Raw genomic sequence first — 22,400 nt, 5'->3', positions numbered from 1 at the left:
TACCTAGCTAGCCTCTGGATTTTAAGCGTGGTTTTCTGATTACCACATCTAGTGTAGCACTTTAACATTTTATTTTAATGCAGGCCTGACTGACTTTAACCTGATATTTTGGTTTATCTCCAGGATAAAAATATGAAATTTGGTTACAATTCTGAAGGCATTTCTAGGCATATTCAAATTGTACTTTTTCCTCTTTTACCTTCTGTTGTTCATATTATTTCATATACCTTTCTCTCTTGTAGAAGGATGTTTGAAAATGTCCTTTAAGAGTTTATTTTATAAAGATTGTTTTTGTGTCCCCTTCCCCCTTCTTCTCTTCCACCCTTTCAAAATATATTTTTAATCTTTTTTTTTTTGCATTTCTAATTTTTATCCATCTCCACCTCTATTTTTATTTCTAGGAGGGATATGAGAAATTTCCCCAACACATTCATATTGGAATTATTATTTTTGACAAAGAATTTCGATCAGCATTTCAGGAGTTTAGCTTCAATAATTAAAACAACAGTATAAGTCCTGTTAAATTCTTCAGAGAAATAGAGAGGATGGATGGTGATGCCTTTTAGTGCCATTTCTTTATCCCCTGCAGCAGCACACATCTGTTGGCTGCAACAGAGCAGCCCAAGAACTCTGGCCGAGAGCAGCACAAACAGCCGGAACATATTCACCCAGTAAACCCCCAAAGAGTCGACATTTGTTTTATTGCTGCTTTTAAAAACCTAGCCATAAATAGAATCAGAGGGGGAAGGGCACCGATATTTCTCCATTTGCCACAGACGATTGGTAGGGGGAGAAGGAGGCTCCCAGTGGGGAGAGAAGGTTTTTATTTTTATTTTTTATTAATGAAAATCATTTCCCGTGTAGCCCAATAGGATGGGTGCTTTGTTTTCTTTGGCAATAATCTGGGATAAACGGCCCTTGCCAACCATCTTGTAGTTTATACACCAGGGAGCCAGATTATGGCCCTGTAAAATGGAGCACCCCTCCTATAATCCCTTAATTAATTAAATGACAAATTTTGGTCTTCTCTAGTTCAGAAATATGGCTTCCGCATCGAGCGTTCAGTGGATTTATTGACATAGGGAACTGCATTGGTTGTAATTCAGCAGATTGGAGAAGTGTGTTACATACTGTAGCAGAAAGGGAAAATCTAGCAAAAGGTTTGAAATTCCTTGACTATTTAGGTCTAAATTTTTCTAATTAAAAGTTTCAATTGAGGCACAGTAGATCATATGCCACCTGTCTAATGGGTCTCCCCAAAGCAGCCATTGTTTACAGCTTTGATAGATGGCATTCTTGGAACACCTGTTTCTAGGCTTGATATTTTTGAAGCACTTTTTTTTAAACTCCAGCATATTTAACATAACTTTTCCCCCTACCTCCTCCTCCTCAGCTCCGCTCTACTATATGAAATATGGGAGACGACAGACCGTTTGTGTGCAATGCCCCGGGCTGTGGACAGGTACGTTTACAATATACTTTATTGTGAATGTCTCGTTGTGAATCAAAGTGGCTGTTTTATCACTAAGGCAAAGAGTTTAAAGCCGGTATTTTACGTGATCACTGGAGGTAATCAGATCAGAGGATTTGCAGTGTGTAAATCCAAGTTACGAGGAAGTGTAGGCACTCTACCGTAATGAAATCTGCCTTGCTCTCTTTCATATTGTTATTCTACTAGTGTTTGTTTCCCAACACACAGTGTTGAGGAATACATGTGGCTCTCTCCTCCTTTCTAAACCTATCCATCTAAATACAAAGCAAGTTTAGAAATACCTTCTTTTCAACCTTCATGGATATAAAAGTCAGCTTAACATAGTTGGATAGGCAGCTGAGGATGCACCCATTCATCATTAACCTTAATTTGCCTGTGTCTATTTGGATTTTTTAAAAAAGAAAAAAAAATGTTTCTTTTGACTGTTGTTGCAGAAAATAATTGTTAGCTGCTAAGGCAAATATCTGTCCAGGAAAGACAAATCCAACACAGAACCTGAGACCTCACAGCAATATGTAAACTATAAGACTTCTCAGCCAATTTCCCTGTCTGACACCATGAAATGCCTTGTTGTATGTCAGCTGCCATGTTGTTGTTTGCATATGTGTACATTATGTGTCAGATATGTTTCATCACATCCTTTTTTAATAAAGTAATTTTTTGAAACTGCCTTTTTCCCCCCGTTTTGCATCTTCTTAACTCTTCTTCCTAGATCCTCCTTTACGACCGTGTTCCACAAAGGATGAAGAAAGGAACACAGTGAAAGTTTTATCTGCCTTCATGAATTGATTTTATGGAACCTGAAGGGTTGAATTTCTGTTGTTAGGAATATGTCACGTGACTGTCCAGTGACACTTACTGGTGGTATGTGAGATTGCAGACTAGTTCTATTAAACATTGTGAATACGTAGACAAAAAGAGAGAGTTAAGTTTCAGAGATTCCTAAGAATTGGAATTTGAAAGGTGGATGAGACAGGGGTGGTGACAGGGAATGGGCAGGAGGATGATTTCAAATTCCAGTAAATGCTGAAAATTTCAGAAAAGACTCAAAAAGCCTTTGTATTCTGAAAGATTCATTATGTAGGGTGTATTTCCTTCCTTGTCAAAGTTTTCAACTCTATTGTTCATTGCTTGTTTTCCCCATGTGGTTTATATTTTATTTTTTTTACAATAGAAGCCACTTGGGAAATAGGGTAAATTTGTTTCACTTTTCAGACAGCTCTATTGGTATACATATCCAAACCTGATCCCTCCAAAATTTTGTTTGAATTTGTTGATAGAGTATTTTAATGTGACTCCCATAATTGATACCTGGTACCTTTTTCACTTCTCTACTTTAAAAATCTGCATTTTTGGTGAATAGAGTTATTTTTCTCATACTTACATTTATTTTCTTCACTCATTGTTTAAGCTGCTTAACGCCTGTACCCCCTTATATGCTATATGCTTACCACCACTCAGACGAGGATTTAAAGAAATAAAAATGGATGATAAAAATAAAGGAATACACACGAAAAGCATCTCTTATACTCTGTGAGGAAGAAAGATACAAATACGATTTCTTCAGGTTGTTCCATCAGAAAAGAGTAGTTTTCACTGAAATTTGAGAGTTCCTAGAAGGGTTTTGTGTCTTTGTTTTTGTTTTGTATTTTGGACTGGAGGTACGAAAACAGTAGGGACTTTTTACTTTGGTTCCTTCTTATACTGTTGGGATCTGTTTACCATAAGCCTTTTTCTTCCCCTACTTCTTCCTCCCATGTCTGAATTGTTTGTTGGTATTTTGGTTATTAGGATTCATTACAACCTTTGGCGTAGGTCCTGAAGACTTTTTTTTCCCCCCTCAGTGAATGTGGAACTTAGGGAGATTACAACCTTCTTTTGGATTCAAGTTACTTGTTTCATAGAAAAAGGATAGAAAGCTACAACTTAAGGCTTTGAAGGTAGTCTTTAGGTTTTTTTTTTTACCTTCTTGCATGTTAAAACTTTATGGTAGTTCTTTAGTTCTATTTAGTCTCCTTCCAAGTTTCTCCCAATTATCTAGTAACAAATAACTATAGAGTGGGATCTCTACAAGATTTACTGTGATTGCTTTGTGCTATATGAAATAGTGAAAATACGGCAAAGAAGATAAATTTGGTAAAATGAACTACCCTTGGCCTGTCATCCAACTTCCTTATATCCCTTGAAAATGGTTTTATTCTGGAGCCACTGAGGCCTTTAGCTATTAATAGTTGACTGTCATTGATTTAAATTCTTTATTCCAGAAATGGTAGAGTAATTAAAAGGGCTATATAAATCCCAGGAGGGGTAATAAGGACCATGATAATTTTTGCAAGGCATGGTTTAGGACTTACTGCAATAAGTTTCAAAAATCAGTGGCTTCTACCAGTTAGAGGAAGAAAGAATGAAAGCAAATTATAATTCAAGAGACTGATCCTTAAAAACCAACTAACAAACGAAAACTACAGGACTCTTGCATTTTTTCAATATCTGTTCCCTTCCCAGGCTTTACCCCACATACCCCTAAACTCAGAAATCATCTATGCCTTAATATTAAGGGAAGGTGAAAGGAAAATTCACCTAAAATAGACTAGCGGATTATGCTCTCCACCATATAATCAAAACCACCAGGCTTTCAATGGATACGTAAACATGTTTTGGTTGCTAGGTCTTTAATGGCTGTTATTTTTGGATTCTGTTCATGATCCACTTCCCAACAGTTAAGTCTGATGTGACACAGCTGAGTTCTAAATATGCTGCATGTGCTTTTTTTAAACAAGATGGCTGCTGAATGTTGTGTTCTCTACATTCTTATCTGAAAAGACAGGTGATAGGGTTTTTTGAGCCCTCTCATCCCTGTTCTCCTGTGGAGACTGTTTCTCTTGAGGCCTCATCACTCTCATGAAGAGGAATTCAGGGAAAGTAATATTCCTGCTAATACCTCCCTGGACTGTGGCTGCGGGAGTAGTTCATAGCACTGCCTCCAGAGAATGGGTTATTGTTGGTAAGGCAACAGTGTCCCAGATTCCCTATGGGAAAGGGCTGGTTGAATTGGAGTTGTATGGGCTTTTGATGTTTATAAGATAGCATCTATTTAAAAACATTGTGACTGTAAAATGGCTTTCCCAGTGTGTTATTGTTAAAATAATAGAAGTATAGTTTGGTGCTCAATCTAGGAAGTCTTAAGTTTTTAATGCTTTGGGGAACACTTTTATTTGAAGGGAATTATGAAGTTATTCTATTGTATGTGGAAGCAGGAAAAATTACGACGTTTCTATCAGTAATCTTGAATTTGAGATGTTCTTTCATGTTAGATAACTTACCTTTTGGATGCTTTTTGTCTAATTTTTATTACTAGGAGTTGACCAATTCCATATTCCTATGCCTCCCTCTCAAGCACAAACACTGGTTTGCAATACAAATTATACATATTTAAGTAGTCCTTCTGGTCACTGTAATCAGGTCTTTGAGTAGAAGGTGGTCATAGAAACTTACTACCTAGAACGTCTACTTCCTTAAGAACAGGAACACATCTCCTCTGAGGAGATACTACTTAATGGACAGTTAGTATCATCCCATTATTAGCCATTGAGAAAGGTTCCTGTCATAACTACTGTGTATCAATTCTATCCTTTTAAGGAAAAAATCTTTGATTGTTTCTCTGCCCAGTGTGACCCTGAAGGGCTGTTACTCTTTTTTTTCCCCCTGAGGATATCTACTACCAGATTTTTTCTTCTCCCAGAGGACATTTAGGTACAAGCTGGGGTTCTGTTCATACCTTTCTGAGACCTGAACCATGTAACTAGCTCATAGACCTCCAGGGCCTGTTTTCCCTTTCGAAGGCCAAGAACAGCAGTGGAGCCCTAGTTGTGGTGGGATTGAGGGCAGCTTCTTATACCTCCTTATCTTGTCATATAGTAGGAATAATGTTTATGATGCTGGAGTCCTGGCTTCACTTGGCATTTAACCAACCTCCAGTGCTGTTTATTGCTTCGTGTCCTCTGCCTCCGTGAACATTATCCCTTAAATCTCTATTGCTTTGTAATATATGAGGCAACAAATAGCTTCTATGATTGGTTGAATGCTGGCATACTACAAAGGTATGTGTTTTATTGCCTATATAACACAAATCTATAGATTATTCCTGTTACCCCAGCCCTCCCATTAAGTGGGCCATACTGGTACTATGGGACTCTGGATTTTTAATTCTATCCCGTTGGCAAGTTTCCCTATTACCTGGCATTAGCACAAAAGAAAAGCAAGGAAGAATGTGTTGGTGCTGACTACTGATTCTTTATGTTAATGGAGTATCTTGAATTGGAGAATAGCAAGGGAAGAAATGGCCCTGGTAGGTAAATGCCATTTGTGGTGGTATATGCTATCTTTACATACTTCGACAGGTGAGGGCAATTTCAGGCAAACAAATAAGCCTTTTTTCCTCACCTCCTGCCAAGAGTTTAAAAAAATTCAGATTTTCATTTAATAATTCATATTTCATTCAATAATTCATCCAGTTCCCATCTGGTAAGAGTGCTGCCTGCATGCTGTCAGGCAGCTGAAAATACACTGCATTATACACAATTAGGCCAAATGCTAACCTGGTTTTTTGTAATAATATGTTGATTTTGCAATAACTTTCAGTCCACTCTGAGTGTGCTGCAGTTTATGTAACCTTGTGATGGAAGTAGACCCCTGTTATGCGTCGTGTAGATAAAATTGGGACTGGGATAAAAAATGTATAGGTGTTAAGCACAGGAATTAAATCCAAGTTTTTAAATGTCAGCTCTAGCACTCTTGACACTTGTCCTTAGAAACACATGGTTGATTATTTCAGTTTTTCATGTTATATTTATTATCATGTTACTAAAAGCATAGCAGATTAAAGCATCCTTACTCCAGTCTGCCAAAACAAACAAAACAAAAAAACAAAACAAGGCTATGTGAACCTAATTAGAGCTATACCCAAAAATTAAGGTAAATTTTTTCAGTTATTCACTCTTGTTTTTCTTGACTTAATATTTGGAATGGGAGCCCAGAAACTGTTCTCAGAGCATTCCTGGTAAGAAAAAAAATCCTGTATGTTTGTGTCTCAGTTCTTCCTCAGTTAGGAGAGGGACTCTTTCCTAATCTCTTATTTTACAGACCACCAGGTTTATAAAGTACCTTCTGGATCTGAGAGCCTGTCCTTCATTAATCCCTCATTTGCCACCCCTGCAAAACCACATATAGGTAGGTTGTTAACTTACAAGATATTGACATCATTATGTAGAATTCTTCATTCTTTTATCAAACATACTCTTGCAGCTAATGCGGCACATTGAAGAACAGCCAGTGAATGTGCTCCCTCTCTGGTTAGTGTGTTTCTTTAATGCAGATTGACTTGCTCAGCAGTCGCATTTTGTCTGAAGCCCTTGTTAGGGCCTACTCTGTATGTGGATTCATAACACATCTGTGTGTACATGTACAGCGCTGTATAAATAATAATAAGTAATCACCAGATGGCCTATAACTGCTCCTCTGGACCCTCTGGGTCTCTTGAAGCTGTTAGTAAAGTCTTCTGGCATTTTGCTGGGGAAAACTTGTCATAGATTTATTTCTCAAAAAATTCAAACCCACAACTGGGTGTTTAGGACTAGATATTGCTGTCTGTGTTGTAAATATTTAACAGGCTTTGTACAATGACAAGTAAAAGCGCCATTACTAACCACACACAGTGGCTGTGGAGCTTTTCTTCCCTCCCGGCCATTTAGAAAGGAGGCGAAATGCCGATAAATTGTGCATTATGAACAAGGTGCAAGAGATGCTCTCTGGAAGCTTTTTCATAGAAGAAAGAAAGCCTCCACATTCTGCTCAAAGGATGTAACTGGGCAACCTTAAGCTTTTTAACCATATGCCAGTGACTTAAATAAAATGCAATGCCCCTTTTAAATTGGACTTTATAATATAAGAAAAGTCCCTTGAGCTGGAGTTTGGTCAGAGCCAGGTTTTAATCGTAATTGAGGCTTTATAACCAAATGATAAAGCCCTTTGAAAGGGTTACAGTTGTGTTAGTAAAAACTTAGCTAAATTTTACTTAGCTAAATTTTTAGACTTTTGGTTATATGTAAAAATTTGACAGTGTTGTTTGCCAATATTTATAAAGCAAAACAATCTTTATTCGTTTCCCTTTTTATTCATTTTTGTAAAAAGGGTTATGTATTTTGTTTTGGGGAGGGAATTTTTATTCTGGTTTTCTGCTTATAACTTCCTGTGCTATATTTTGCTATTATTAATCCCCTTGTTTCAGTACCTATTCCAGGTACTTGCTCAGTAGAGCAACACGTGTTTTTAAAAAATCAAAATAGAACTGATTACTTCTAAATTGTAGTGTTTTTTAGTCCTTGCTTTATTTATCATAACAACAACAAAAAAGGTTTTAAGCAGAAATTGGATATCTTAACTCTCAAGCCTAGTTACCTTTTGTTTGTTGAGGGTTGAATGTATTTAACCACAGAGGGACTGTCCTATAAATTACAGCACGTGGCTATTACTTTCCAGTTAAGATGAAAGAGCTTTTCTCTTTCAAAAATCTCATCTTGAAGAAATGACATACAAATGTGAGGGAGAAATGCTGCTGTTAATAGTTTGTTATAGCTAGATTTTGCTGTTTAAATTTTCTCTCACAAAATTATCAGGTTAAGGATAGGATTTCAAGAAGGACAGCATCATGGAGAAAAGATGGTTGGGGTTTATCTCTTTGTAGTAGTGCCTTTGTGTTTTTGCTTTGAAATTTCTTTGTGCAGTGAACTACACTGCCTAAGATTGTGCTTTGGTAAGAATCTGGACTATTTGCAGTTGTCATGTGAAAGTAGAGAGAAAATGAGAACGCATTTTGTGAAATTAGCCCATTCCCGTCTGGCACACCATGTGCCCTGTGTGGCTCCTGATTCTGCTGGCAGATTGAAGAGCTGAACCAACTTCTGCTCTAAAGACTAAAATTGCCAGCCATCATTCCAGCTTTTAAATCTTGTTGTTCACATCGATGATGTCAGATTTTGAGCAAACATAGTTCTGTCTTTAAATCCCAGGTGGAATTTGCAATTCCCTGGGTTAGAAGGAAAGAGTTCTTCCTTTTTGCCTTTGAAAAACTTGAGTGGCTCTGCAGGGAAAGTCTGCAGAATAAATCTGCAGCCTTGCCATGTCCTTCGAGTCATTGTAGAAAGCCTGAGTGCTCTGTTCGGCATTCAGCAGATTGGCTGTCAGAATTGCAGCTCTGCTTATCAAAGACAAGTCTCTCGAAGAGCCATTTATGTTATTCCACAGAGAATCATCCTGTGGCAAAAGGAACCTTTTTCTTTCCAAGGGTCAGATCTTCTTTTGATACCTGGCAATTATCCCTTGATTTTCCTGAAAAATACTGCAATCTACCATAAAGATTGGCACCAGCACGGGTTGCAGACTTGGTTACAATGACAAACTGATTTCTTAGCCACAGGGAGAGGCATGGGGGTTACGCTCGTAACTATGCTAGAGGCTTAATAGGAGAGATTTTCCTGCTGAGGATCTCAGTGCCCCTTAGAAGCTTAGCTTCCCTTCTTCTCCCAGGGAGGTAATATTTGCTTTTATTTTTTGCATACCAGTCAATATAAAAATGCTACAAGAGCTGTCTTTCTCTGTTTCCCTCACTTCCTTAAGCCTCTTGTCTTTAGTTTCCGCTCCAGTTTGAGATCAAGCCCTGTAGTCTAAATTTTTTACTTTTTGCCGTCCTCTTGTACAGCCTACCTTGTCTCTTATTAGCCATTGTACCTGCTGGGGATCATTGACCAGTGTTTCCTCTAATTAAAAAAAATAGACTTTATTTTTTAAATTAGTTTTACATTTATGGAAAAAAATGAGTAAGTACAGAGTTCCCTATACCCTCTTTGTTCCACCCTACCACCACATCTTGTTTTACTGTGATACATTTGTTACAACTGATGAGCCAATATTGACACATTATTATTAACTGAAGTTTACATTAGGGTTCACTCTTTGTGTTGTACATTCTGTGGGTTTTGAGAAATACGGGTATATTTGTGGGTATAATATGTATTCACCATTACAGTATGATACAAAATAGTTTCACTACCCTAAAAATCACCCATCCATCCCTCCCTTCCCTACCCCCAGCCCCTTGGTAATCCCAGATCTTTTTACTGTCTCCATAGTTCTGCCTTTTCCAGAATATCATATAGTTAGAATCATGCAGTCCTCTAATTTTCAATGTTGTGAGCAGATAACCATGTGATTGGGAATAGCTAGAGAAAGGGAGAGAGAAAATTAGACATGTGAAGTCACAGCTCCATGTTCCCTCAAAAAATCCAAGAATCTATCCAGAGATTTAGGTAGCCAGCCAGCCAGGCAGCCTTTCTTCTCTCTCTGATGTTAAAAGATTTGGCTTGTCTAGTGACAGTTTTACTGGTTCTAGGTGTTCAGAGCAAGGACAGGATGAACATAGAATGGGCTATATCTGGGGAGTCTAGGTATTAGGACTGGGCAAAGCAAGAGGAAGTAGAGCCCTTTTCCTTTGTTGAGGTTGAGGACAGTAAAGTCTCGTCTCTCCCTGCCTCCCATGGGCAGCCTTGTATGTGACTGAAAAAAAATCAGTGCAATTTAAAGGTAAACAGGAGGGCCGGCCCGGTGGCTCAGGCGGTTAGCGCTCCATGCTCCTAACTCAGAAGGCTGCCGGTTCAATTCCCACATGGGCCAGTGGGCTCTCAACCACAAGGTTGCCGGCTCAACTCCTCGAGTCCCGCACGGGATGGTGGGCAGCGCCCCCTGCAAGTAAGATTGAACAGGGCACCTTGAGCTGAGCTGCCTCCCGAATGGCTCAGTTGGTTGGAATGCGTCCTCTCAACCACAGGGTTGCCGGTTCGACTCCCGCAAGGGATGGTGGGCTGTGTCCCCTGCAACTAGAAAATGGCAACTGGACCTGGAGCTGAGCTGCGCCCTCCACAACTAAGAAACAACTTGAAGCTGCACCCTCCACAACTAAGATTGAAAGGACAACAACTTGACTTGGAAAAAAGGCCTGGAAGTACACACTGTTCCCCAATAAAGTCCTGTTCCCCTTCCCCAATAAAAAAATCTTAAAAAAATAAATAAGTGAAAACTAAAGGTAAACAGGAAAGATTCCCTATCCAAAAATAAACCCGTATACTTCTACATTAAGATTCATGTAAATTAATAAGTTACTTAAAAAGTATGTGATACTGGCTATATAAAGGAATGGAAGTTTTCATTTGGGGTTAGGCAATAGTAGATGAGAATTGGCTTAGGTGGAATGGTCCCTAAGCAAAGGAGACATGGCGACTCGTGAGGATATCAAAAGTAAACATTTACTTCTTAGTTTTATTTTGGGCTATCTCAGCTTCCTTCTACTACAAGCTAGTTGAGAAGTATAAATCTTAAGACGGGCCCCAATAAACACGAGAAGCGACTTAATTCTCTGCATAGAAAGAGAAAGACATTTCCTCCTTTTTCAGCTCCTGGAAAATTTAGATTGATAAAATATGAAAGTGACCTCATTTCTCTAGTTTTAGGATTCATATTTTCTATCTACTTAGGATTCAAACTGCCTGGTATTGGGTAAGATCTCTTTTCATAGAGAAACTGACTCTTTACCTTCTAGACTTGGTTACAATCCTAATTTAATTCCCTTCCTTACTGAACCAACCAATCTGTGGTAAAATGAGCGTTAGCCTAGGGAAGGCTCTGTAGCATGACGTGCAGGATTAGCATAATTAGTACAGACCAGCAGCTCACGTGTGCACACATACAACTTAGAGGAAGGTGTTTTTATAAAGTGCAGGAAAATTAAATCCCACCCAGGGATCATATGTGGGGAGTGGGAGAGAACAAATTACAAAGAAAATTGTTTAACTTTTTCAATGTAATGATAATAACAACAGCAACAATAACAAAGCTAACTGAGCTCTTATTATGAACTGTGGCAACATATTTTACAGGTGTTACTTACTCCTAGAAATTCCTTGAGGGAGGATATAACATTATCTCCATTTTACAGATGAGAAAACTGAGGCTCAGAGAGGTTAAATAACTTGTACAAGGTCATACAATATTTTGTGATGGAGTTGCAGTACAAACTCAGACAGACTTCAGACCAGCATTCTTAACTGCTAGTCTAAACTGCTTCCTTATTCTTTTTCATATACATGTAAATATGCACATCTAGCATAGGAAAAAAATGAATAAGCAGTGGTTTTTGGTAAATGGGCCAAATGCAATCAGTCAAGTAAGTCCTAGCTATGGTTCTAGGTATCTGAATGCCATACCAGAGAGAGCTGGATCGACTGCTGAGCTCTGCCAGTACAAAAAAATAAGAATTCTTACTAAAATGAAGAGACCTCTGTGCAACTGCCTCAGCCTTAATCTGTAATGTGTTTGTTTTTTCTAATCTGCCTGGGAATGCTGCTGAAGTGTGGCTAACTTTCTGTGAGATAACAACCATGTTTCGTAGCAGGGACTTGATTTTAAGATGGGAAAGAAAACTAATTCTTGATCAACCAGAAATGTAGACAGAGATAGAAAACTGGGACCTAAAAATCATAGCTTCAGCATTCTCCAGTAATACGCCCAAAGAAGCATTCTGATGTCATCATTGTGAATTCTAGACTGGGTCACTTCCTGATTCATAGTCCCTTCTTCCCATCTTAGTTTTATGCCTGTTAAGTTCCCAAATGCAAAGGATGGTATCTGGGTAACTTGATTTGTGTAGTGCCATGTAGTAGTGTGACTTTTGTTATAGTGGCTGCCATATTAATTGATAACGAGGAAATATGACTAAGGTGGAATTAGGGTATGATTTGAAGGATGTTAACAGTGTAGTGAGATGTACTCGTATATTCTGCTCAGTGATTGCTAGCATGTTTATTCTCTAGCGTTTTTTGATATGTGACTACAGGGAGGATCTTACCTGTTGAATAACAAAATTCTTCACTCACACCTCACATCCTGTCCTCCTTTGACTTGATAGCACTTCCATATATCTCCTCTTTCATTTTCCCTTATACAAACTGTGGTGTCTTAATGCAGTGGATGTTTTATTTATCATTGGAAATGAAAATCTATGACTAAATAGATACATGGAAATATTTATGTGAAATAATTTGTGATGCAAATATGTAGAAGGTCACATAAAGGATTAAAAGAGATCGGAATCTCAAAAGAGAGAATCTCATAGTTGATATTTATAGTAAAGGGATTCTTTGTTATGTTTTGTCTGAATGTCAGTGTTATTGGAAAGTTGCTTAAAAATATTTTTTTTCCTTCTTGCTTCTGATAATGATTCATTGTTTAACTGTGAACTATGTGAAACTAACTCTGCTTTCAACTGCAGGAAACATCTAACTGAAGTCCTGTCTTTTCTACCTCTGACCATGAAGTCAAATCCTTGGCTTCAGAGCTGAGAATGCTTTATTGAGCAAGGTCACAAACTACTAAAATTATCACTCTAGGTATCCGAAGATCTCATTTATTTGTTTTGCTGAGTGTCTCTGACACACCAGTTAGTTGTGTGTATGTGTACGTGTGTGTGCGCACGCGTGCACACAAAAGAAGTCATGCAAAGGAAAGGTGATTAAGGGCAGCAACCTACTGAACATAGACTCCAAACTTGGCTCCTGTGAGGTTATCACAGACAGACAGTGACAGCTTAATAAGATGGATGAGGTTTTTTTTTTAAAACGCCTATGTTTTAATGCTAAGCTTCAGTTACCTCCTTTGTATGTCTCTGTTCTCAAGTTTGCTGACCAAAAAAAAAAAAAACACCAAAACTTTAACTGGCACCAGTTATTTGAATCAAGTGAAAAGAGTTGCTGGGATAGTTTTAAAGATCTCAGTCGTGGTGTATAGCTGCGCACCACAAGCGCCAGAGTGGCAGGTAGTATCACCGACATCCATCACGTCCGTGCGCGTCATTCTTTTACACAATGGCAATCTGTGTGCATTCATTTTTTTCAAGGTGTTATGTTAATAACTTTAGACATTTTACTTCAGTTTCAAGGTATTTCTTAGGACTAAGGAAGACACGGTAGTCCACTTAGTCTGTATGTGGGGATAATAAAAGCAGTTACTCTAAAATGTTCAGGGGTGTAGGTGTCTAAATACGTGTTTAGAAGACACCATAGTAGATTCAACAGTTTAGCTGTTCCCTCTTCAGCTTTTCCTTTTCTTCCCTTCTACGTTTTACCCAGGTAATTGCACAAGTGGAAGGGGGAGACTTAATTCAGCATTCTCGTACTTTACGTGCATTTGAAACCACGGCCAGACAGACCCTTGTGGAGGCTTGTCCTTGCCATCATGCGCATGTGACTTCTCAGAGGAGAGAGTAGTGTGCACATATGTAGCAGTTCTTGGCGGAGCAGTGGTTAAGGTTTAAACATATTGTACCTCATTGGCTATTCCCTTAGTCCTAAGGGAGGCATTTTGCTCCTCCACAGACAGTAATCAGCTTGTCAGAGTCAAATAGCTTTTTGTTTTTTCTTTATCTTGTAAAATGCAGTGGGCTATGCCTTTTCTGGGAAGCGATTTCTTCCTTACCGCATTAACAGAAGGTCGTAGATGCTGTCTCTAAAACAAAGGGGAAGTGGTGATAGAAAATTCAGCAGCTAGGGCATAATTGGATTGGAGTTCTGTCAAAGAGACAACAGTTGTTGATTGGAAGCTGGACTTTCTGCTATGCAGTGCTTTCCTATCTTAACATTAGATTAATAAGCAGTGAGTACTCCACGTTTAATTTTTCAGGCTGTTTTTCTGAGCATTCTATGAGAATAAACATGCAACAAGCTATTTACTTTTACTTAGTGATTGTCAATTTTTTTTTACTTTATTTTTTTTTTAGAGCTGTTTTAGGTTCACAGCAAAATTGAGAGGAAGATACCGAGATTTCCCATATATATTTCTTGCCCCTACACATACATAGGTTCCAATATCCCCCAGCAGAGTGGGACATTTGTTACAACTGATGAACCTGCATTGACACATAATAATCACCCAAAGTCCATAATTTACCTTAGGGTTTGCTCTTGGTGTTCTAAATTTGGTGGGTTTGGACAAACACTGTATAATGACATGTATCCATCATTATATTATCGTAAAGAGTATTTTAACTGCCCTAAAAATCCTCTGTGCTCCACCTATTTATCCTTCCTCCCTCTACTCTCTCACCCTCTGGCAACCACTGATCTTTTTACTGTCTCCATAGTTTTGCCTTTTCCAGAATCATACAGCACATAGTCTTCAGATTGGCATCTTTTACTTAGTACTGTGCATTTAAGTTTCTTCTGTGTCTTTTCATGGATTGATACCTCATTTCTTTTTAGCACTAAATATTCCATTGTCTGAACGTACCACAGTTTATCCATTCATGTACTGAAGGACATCTTGGTTGTTTCCAAGTTTTGGCAATTAGGAATAAAGCCGTTGTAAACATCCACATGCAGGTTTCTGTGTGGACATAGTTCTCAACTCTTTGGATAAATACCAAAGAACATGATTGCTAGATTGTATGGTAAGAGTATGTTTAGTTTTGTAAGAAACCGCTTAACTGTCTTCCAAAGTGGCTGTACTATTTCCCACCAGCAATGAATGAGCGTTCCTGTTGCTTCACACCCTCACAAGCATTTGATGTTGTCAGTGATCCTGATTTTGGCCATTCGAGTAAGTGTGTAGTGGTATGTCATTGTTGTTTTAATTTGCATTTCCCTGATGACATATGTGAAGCATCTTTTCATATGCTTAGCTGCCATCTGTCTTGTCTTCTTTGGTGAGGTATCTGTTAAGGTCTTTGGCCTTCTTTCTTACTGTTGAGTTTTAAGAGTTCTTTGTATATTTTGGATAACAGTCCTTTATCAGATGTATATTTTGCAAGTATTTTCTCTCAGAATGTGACTTGCCTTCTCATTCTCTGGACATTATCCAGAGTTTTTAATTTTAATGAAGTCTAGCTTATCAATTATTCCTATCATAGAATCATGTATTTGGTGTTGTATCTAAAAAGTCATCACCAAACCCAAGATTATGTAGGTTTTCTTCTATGTTATCTTCTAGGAGTTTTATACTTTTGCATTTTACATTTACATCTGATTCATATTGAGTTAATTTTTGTAAAGGTGTGAGGTCTGTCTACATTAATTTTTTGCATGTGGATGTCCAGTTATCCTAGCACTATTTGTTGAAAAGATCATCTTTGCTCTTTTGTATTGCTTTCCCTCCTTTGTTAATGATATTTATGTGGGTCTATTTCTGGACTCTAGTCTCTTCCATTGACATTTTCGTCTATTCTTTCCCCAGTACTACAGTGTCTTGATTACTGTAGCTTTATAGTATATCTAAAAGTTGGGTAGTGTCAGTCCATCAACATTGTTCTCCTTAAATATTGTGTTAGCTGTTCTGGATCTTTTGCCTCTCCAAATAAAGTTTAGAATCAGTATGTTGACACCCACAAAATAACTTACTGGGATATTTATTGGGATTGCATTGAATCTGTAGATCAAGTTGAGGAAGAACTGATATCTTGACAATACATATCCATATATTTAGTTCTTCTTTAATTATTCAATTCTTCTTTGATTTTGTTTATCAGAGTTTTGTAATTTTCTTCATATAGATCTTACACATATTTTGTTAGATTTATACCTAAATATTTCATTTTTGGGGTGCTAATGTGAGTGGCATATTGTCTTTAATTTCAAATTCCACTTGGTCATTGCTGGTATATACCGTGTTTCCCCAAAAATAAGACCTAGCCAGACAATCAGCTCTAATGCATCTTTTGGAGCAAAAATTAATATAAGACTAGGTGTTATGTTATATTATATTATATAAGACCGGGTCTTATAGTAAAATAAGACCGGGTCTTATATTAATTTTTGCTCCAGAAGATGCATTAGAGCTGATTGTCCAGCTAGATCTTATTTTTGGGGAAACACGGTAGGAAAACAATTGACTTTTGTTTATTAAACTTGTATTCTGCAACTTTGCTATAATTGCTTATTAATTCCAGGAGTTTTTTGTCAATTCTGCTGGATTTTCTACATAGACAATCATGTCTTCTGTGAATAAAGACAAGCTTTATTTCTTCCTTCCCAATCTGTATGCCTTTTACTTCCTTTTTTGTCTTATTACATTAGCTAGGATATCCAGTATGTTGTTGAAAAGGAGTGGTGAGAGTGGGAATCACCCCTACGTTGTTCCTTGTTCTTGATCTTAGCAGGAATGCTTTAAGTTTCTCACCATTAAGTATGTATGATGTTAGCTTAGGTTTTTTGTAGATGTTCTTTATCAAATTGAGGAAATTCCCCTCTATTCTTAGTTTGCTGAGAGTTTTTTTGTTGTTGTTTTTTTATTGGGGAATGTTGGGGAACAGTGTGCTTTTTTCCAGGGCCCATCAGCTCCAAGTCAAGTCATTGTCCTTCAGTCGAGCTGTGCATGGCACAGATCAGCTCCCAGTCCAGGCGCTGTTTTCATTCTTTAGTTGCAGGGGGCGCAGCCCACCATCCCATGCGCAAATTGAACCAGCAACCTTGTTGTTAAGAGCACGCACTCTAACCAACTGAGCCATCCAGCTGCCCCTGCTGAGAGTTTTCATCATGAATAAGTGTAGGATTTTGTCGTATGCTTTTTATGCATCTATTGATATGATCATGTGATTTTCTTTCTTTTGCCTGCTGATGTAAATTACATTAATTTAACTTTCAAATGTTGAACCAGCCTTGCATACCTGGGATAAATCCCATTTGGTTGTGGTATATAATTCTTTTTATACATTGTTGGATTTGATTTACTAAAATTTTGTTGAAGATTTTCACATCTATGTTCATGACAGATAACTGTTCTATAGTTTTCTTTTCTTGTAATGTCTTCCTCTGGTTTTGGTTTTAGGGTAATACTAGTCTCATAGAATAAGTTAGAAAGTATTCCTCTGTTTCTATCCTCTGGAGGAGATTGTAGAGAATTGGTATAATTTTTTCCTTAAAAGTTTGGTAGAATTCACCAGTGAACTGGACCTGGTGCTTTCTGTTTTGGAAGGTTGTTTGTTGATTCGATACATTTAATAGATATAGGTCTATTCAGATTGTCCATTTTTTATTGTGACTTTTAAAGGATTGTGTCTTTAAAGGAATTCATTCATCTAGGTTATCAAGTTTGTGGGTGTAGAGTTCATAATATTTCTTTATTATCCTTTCAGTGTCAATGGAATCTGTAGTGATGTCCCCTCTTTTATTTCTGACGTTAGTAATTTGTGTCTTCTGCCTTTCTTAGTTAGCTTAGCTTATTATTTTATTGATCCTTTCAAAGAACCAGGTTTTTGTTTTATTGATTTTCTTTATTGATTTCTTGTTTTTAATTGCATTGATTTCTGCTCCAGTGTTTATTTATTTTCTTCTGCTTACTTTGGATTTAATTTGCTCTTCATTTTTTTCAGTTTCTTAAGGTGGAAGCTTAGGCTATTGATTTTAGATCATTTTCCTTTTCTAATATAGTCATTCATATTATAAATTTCCCCATTTTTGTGCATCTCTTAAATTTTGATAAGTTGTAGTTTTATTTTCACTTAGTTCCAAATATTTTTAAATTTCTCTTGAGATTTCTATGTCTTCTTTGACTAATGTGTTATTTAATCCCCAAGTGTTTGGGGGTTTTTCCAGCTATCTTTCTGCTATTGATTTCTAGTTTATCCATTGTTGTGTAAGAGCAGACATTGTATGATTTCTAGTCTTTTAAATTTGTGAAGGTGTGTTATATGGCCCAGAATGTGGTCTATCTTGGTGAATATTCCTTCCATATGAACTTGAGAAGAATGTGTAATCTGCTATTCTTGGTTGAAGTATTATATAGCTGTCAATTATATCCAGTTGATTAATGATGCTGTTGATTTCAACTATGTCCTCACTGATTTTCTGCCTGTTGGATCTGTCTATTTCTGATAGAAGAGTGCTAAAGTCTCCCAATTGTAATGGTGGATTCATCTATTTCTTCTTGCAGTTCTAACAGTTTGGCCTCATGTATTTTGATACTCTGTTGTTAGACACATATACATTAAAGATTATTTTGTCTTCTTTCAGTATTGGCTCCTTTATCATTATAATGCTTCTCTTTATCCCTGGTAATGTTCCTTGCTCTGAAGTCTGCTCTGTCTGAAATTAATATAGCTACTCCTACTTTCTTTTGATTACTGTTACTATGGTATATCGTTCTCCATCCCATAACTTTTTATCTACATTATATTTAAAGCAAGGGTATTGTACAATACATAGTTGGGTCTTATTTTTTGATCCACCGGACAATCTCTGTCTTTTAATTGGTATATTTAGACCATTGACATTGAAAGTGATTACTGATACAGTTAGATTACTGTCTACCACATTTGTTACAGTCACAGTTCAGGAGGCCATAAGTCTGAATTCAAGGTGTGGGCAGAGCCACACTCCCCCTGGAGGCTCTCAGAAGAATCCTTTCCTTACTTCTTCCAGCTTCCGATGGTAGCCAGCATTTTTCGGCTTGTGGACACAACCCTCCAATTTCTGCTTGTCTTTTTTTTTTTTGCTTCTGTCTTTACATCACCTTCTCGTCTTTGTGTGTGTCTCCCTTTGCCTCTCTCTTACAAGGATACTTGTGATGGCATTGAGGGCCCAACTGAATAATCCAGGATAACCTCTTCATCTCAGAATCCTTAATTTAATCATCATATAAGGTAATATTCACAGGCTGTAGGAATTAGGACATGGACATATCTTTCGGAGCTGTTATGGGTAGAATTGTGTCCCCAAAATTTACATGTTGAAGTCCTAGCCCCAAGTACCTCAAAATTTGGAAATAGGATTGTTACAAATGTAATTAGTATGAGGTCAAACTGGAATAGGGTGGGCTCTATCCAGTATAACCGGTATCCTTATAAAAAGAGGAAACTGGACACAGTTGTGCACCCAGGGAGAACACCATGCAAAGGTTGGAGTTATGCTGCCAAACCCAAGGAACACCAAAGATTGCCAGCAAACCAGGAGAAAGATTCTCCCTCACATCCTTCAAAAGGAACCAGTCCTGCTTGTTTTCAGACTTCTGGCCTCCAGAATTGTGAGACAATAAAGTTCTGTTGATTAAGCCACCAGGTTTGTAGTCCTTTGTCAGGGTAGCTCTAGCAAACTGATATAGGCGCCGTTATCAGCCGACCACGTTGTGGTTGAAATCTGCAATTTGTTGTGAGTTGTTACCAAGAAGTGAGGACTAGGAGTGCCAGAGACTTAGCTCCTTCCTCCCTGACACCTATCAGTACATTTAATGGCCTTTATGTTTATTCTTACTCCTCTCTTTCCCTTATTAACAGATGAGGCTGTTGTAATGTGATATGAAGGTTAATAGGATCCCATTCGGACCTCCTGGTTTGTCTATATTCTGATATAAGACAGTGGGGGGTTGTACATAATGAGAACAATTTGTAATCATTTTAGCCCACAATCAAAAACCAAATATGGGTTTTCACAAATGTCTCTAGTGAGTGACTTAGTGCACACAAAGGATCCATTGAAAGAGTAAAATCAAGGCATTTCCCTTCATGTATTTTGCCAGCTATCTCCAACCTTGAGTAAGCCTGGAACCAGTTTCCAGAAACTAGCCCATGAATAATTTTCTCAATTCAGTCAGACCCTTATTAGCCTTTGTAGGTTCAATTTAATAAAAAATATTTGAATATCTGCAATGTGCTGGACACCATGCTAGGTACTGGTGACAGAAAGATGTATAAGACATCAACGTATTCACTGTCTCATAGGGGAGTTGGGCACATAAAAATGTAATTACATTGTAATATGATAAATGTAATAATATAAATACAGCATTTGCAAGTACTGAGAGGTCTGGTAGACAGTAGGGCAAATTTCATGGAGGAAATGATGCTTTTACTGGTTTTGAAAGATAAAGAGAAATTTGCCAGACAGAGAAGGTGGAGAACATTCCACACATACGAGAACACAAAAGAACGAAACAACATGTCATATTCAGAGAAACTGCAGTAGCTTGATGTTGATGGAGGACAAATTGCGATATAGAGCAACAGGAGATGACGCTGCAGAGATTAGCGGGGACAGTTTCTGGGGAAACTGATGTATTGCTGCTATATTAGATCACTATGACAGTCAAGAGGCATGTGGATAAGTGTTACTGTTAGGCAGGTATAGATTCCGTTCTTTTCTCCTGCCTGCCTTTGTTCTTTTAGCCCTCTATTCACTAGCCAGCCTTCTAAAAAAGATCTCTTATGGTTAAAAAGCAGACATCCAAAATTTAAAGAATTGTCCCGTTTGCCTGGTTTTATGTCAAAATTTTCCAAGTTAGACACAAAGATAATCAATCAGCTGAACATGTCTACAAATCAGGGTAAAAAAAAATTTCCCTATTAAGGTGGCACGGCAGAATCAATATACCCTACAAGCTTCTGGTTTATTCAAGTGATCTGCCAAACCATTTGAGTCTTTGTCTATTTTTTTACTAGCCTGTAACCTCTTGCTAAGGCTCTGGACACTTAAGCTTTGATAGCTTCTTGAAAACAAAAATGTATTATTGCATTTTGGAATTACTTATAGATGGGTGGGTCAGTGAGTGAGTGAGTGAGTCTGGAACCTGAAATTTCGATCTCCCTCTCCTTCTCCCTTTTCCTTTACCCTCCTCCCTCCCTCTCTCTCTCCTCTCCAGCTTCAATTTTTCTTTTGGCTTAACTGTTACAGTACTAAATTGTTTAACACCTTAAAGGGCAGGGTTTTAGTTATTGTAAGCTCTGTACTATGACTTGTATGTGCTCTGCTCAGCTCATTGTAAGCATTCAGAATCTTTTGTATTATCAAGAATTGTTTAGAGTATTCTTTTTCCATAATGAAACTTTCAGCATCCCAAGAGAAAAAACAGTGGAGTAGATTTTCCTAAATTTAATGTTTAAGGTCCACACTGTATCTTTGTCCTTCCCACCCATATGTGAGATCCAGCGATGGCAACATTTAACTGTAGCAAATTAGAAGATAAAAATGTTTGATGTATTTTTCAAAAGCTCTATAGCTCATAATACCCTAATAAGAATTTGGTAAGAGAGATTAGATTGAAAAATATAAATGGGTTATGTCAATAAAAACTTAATAGGACTGAGTGGTAGTCATTTTGACCCAAACAGAAGCCTTCCTTGCTTTGTTAAGAACTAAAGTTATCCCTTTGGGAACTTTAATGGTACCCCAACTAAGTGGCTACATCTGGAAAGTAGAATACTAAAAGGTCTACCATTAGGCAAGAGCTATGGAGAAAGCAATTAGCCATGTAACTGACACAGAACCAAGCCCTGTTGAATTGCTACTGGGATCTCCCTGCTCCTAGGCACTGGTCCTTTAAAGTTCCTTAAGCATTTAATCCATCCAAGTAAGTAGCTGCCATCTAAAGAAAAACAATGGATATTGTTGTTAAGTCTTAAGCATAGTTCCCAAGAGTGCCCTGGAGTTTAATAAAGAGCCAGCCATTAGGTATTGAGGGAGAGGGACCGACAGGAATAAGAAAAGATGTGGCTCAACCTAAAATCTCAAGAGTGATCTTTTCAAGAGCAGCATCCTAAGGTTCCCCTCTCCTACCATTCTGCCCTTTCCAAAAAGCCCACACAGTATATAACCATTGTTTTTAAGGAACCCTGGGGCAATAGGTAATGATGAGATCATTTATTTGGTGTACCGTGTAAAAGTGAAAATGGAATTCTGCATAGGGTACAACTGGTATAACTTCAATATTCATGAAGGTGTAGAATAAAATACTTTCTTGCATATTTCACTTTTCCTTAAATAGAAAAAGAGGAAAAATCTATATATCCTGAAAATCATCATTTATTGGTTAGTAGTGATTTCAG

At 37.7% G+C, this 22,400-nt stretch overlaps 1 protein-coding gene across 5 annotated transcripts in view; it reads left to right on the top strand.

The window, feature by feature from the left end:
* Window positions 1–22,400, top strand: part of LOC109443728 (cyclic AMP-dependent transcription factor ATF-7) — a 72,948-nt gene that overhangs the window by 14,388 nt on the left and 36,160 nt on the right. For 4 of the 5 annotated variants that reach the window (XM_019724426.3, XM_074325612.2, XM_019724427.3 and 1 more), the window contains exon 2: window positions 1,394–1,462. The exons of the other annotated variant lie outside the window; for it this stretch is intronic. In XM_019724426.3, the coding sequence (XP_019579985.1) occupies window positions 1,415–1,462 (48 nt within the window). In that variant the 5' untranslated portion in view covers window positions 1,394–1,414. The remainder of the gene's footprint in view (window positions 1–1,393; window positions 1,463–22,400) is intronic. 5 annotated transcript variants of the gene reach the window in all.

This window comes from Rhinolophus sinicus, chromosome 1, assembly GCF_057876585.1.
Source record: "Rhinolophus sinicus isolate RSI-liver-muscle chromosome 1, RSI-T2T, whole genome shotgun sequence".
NCBI lineage: Eukaryota > Metazoa > Chordata > Mammalia > Chiroptera > Rhinolophidae > Rhinolophus > Rhinolophus sinicus.
The sequence above is the reverse complement of the archived record's forward strand: the minus strand, read 5'-3'. Positions and strand labels throughout refer to the sequence as shown.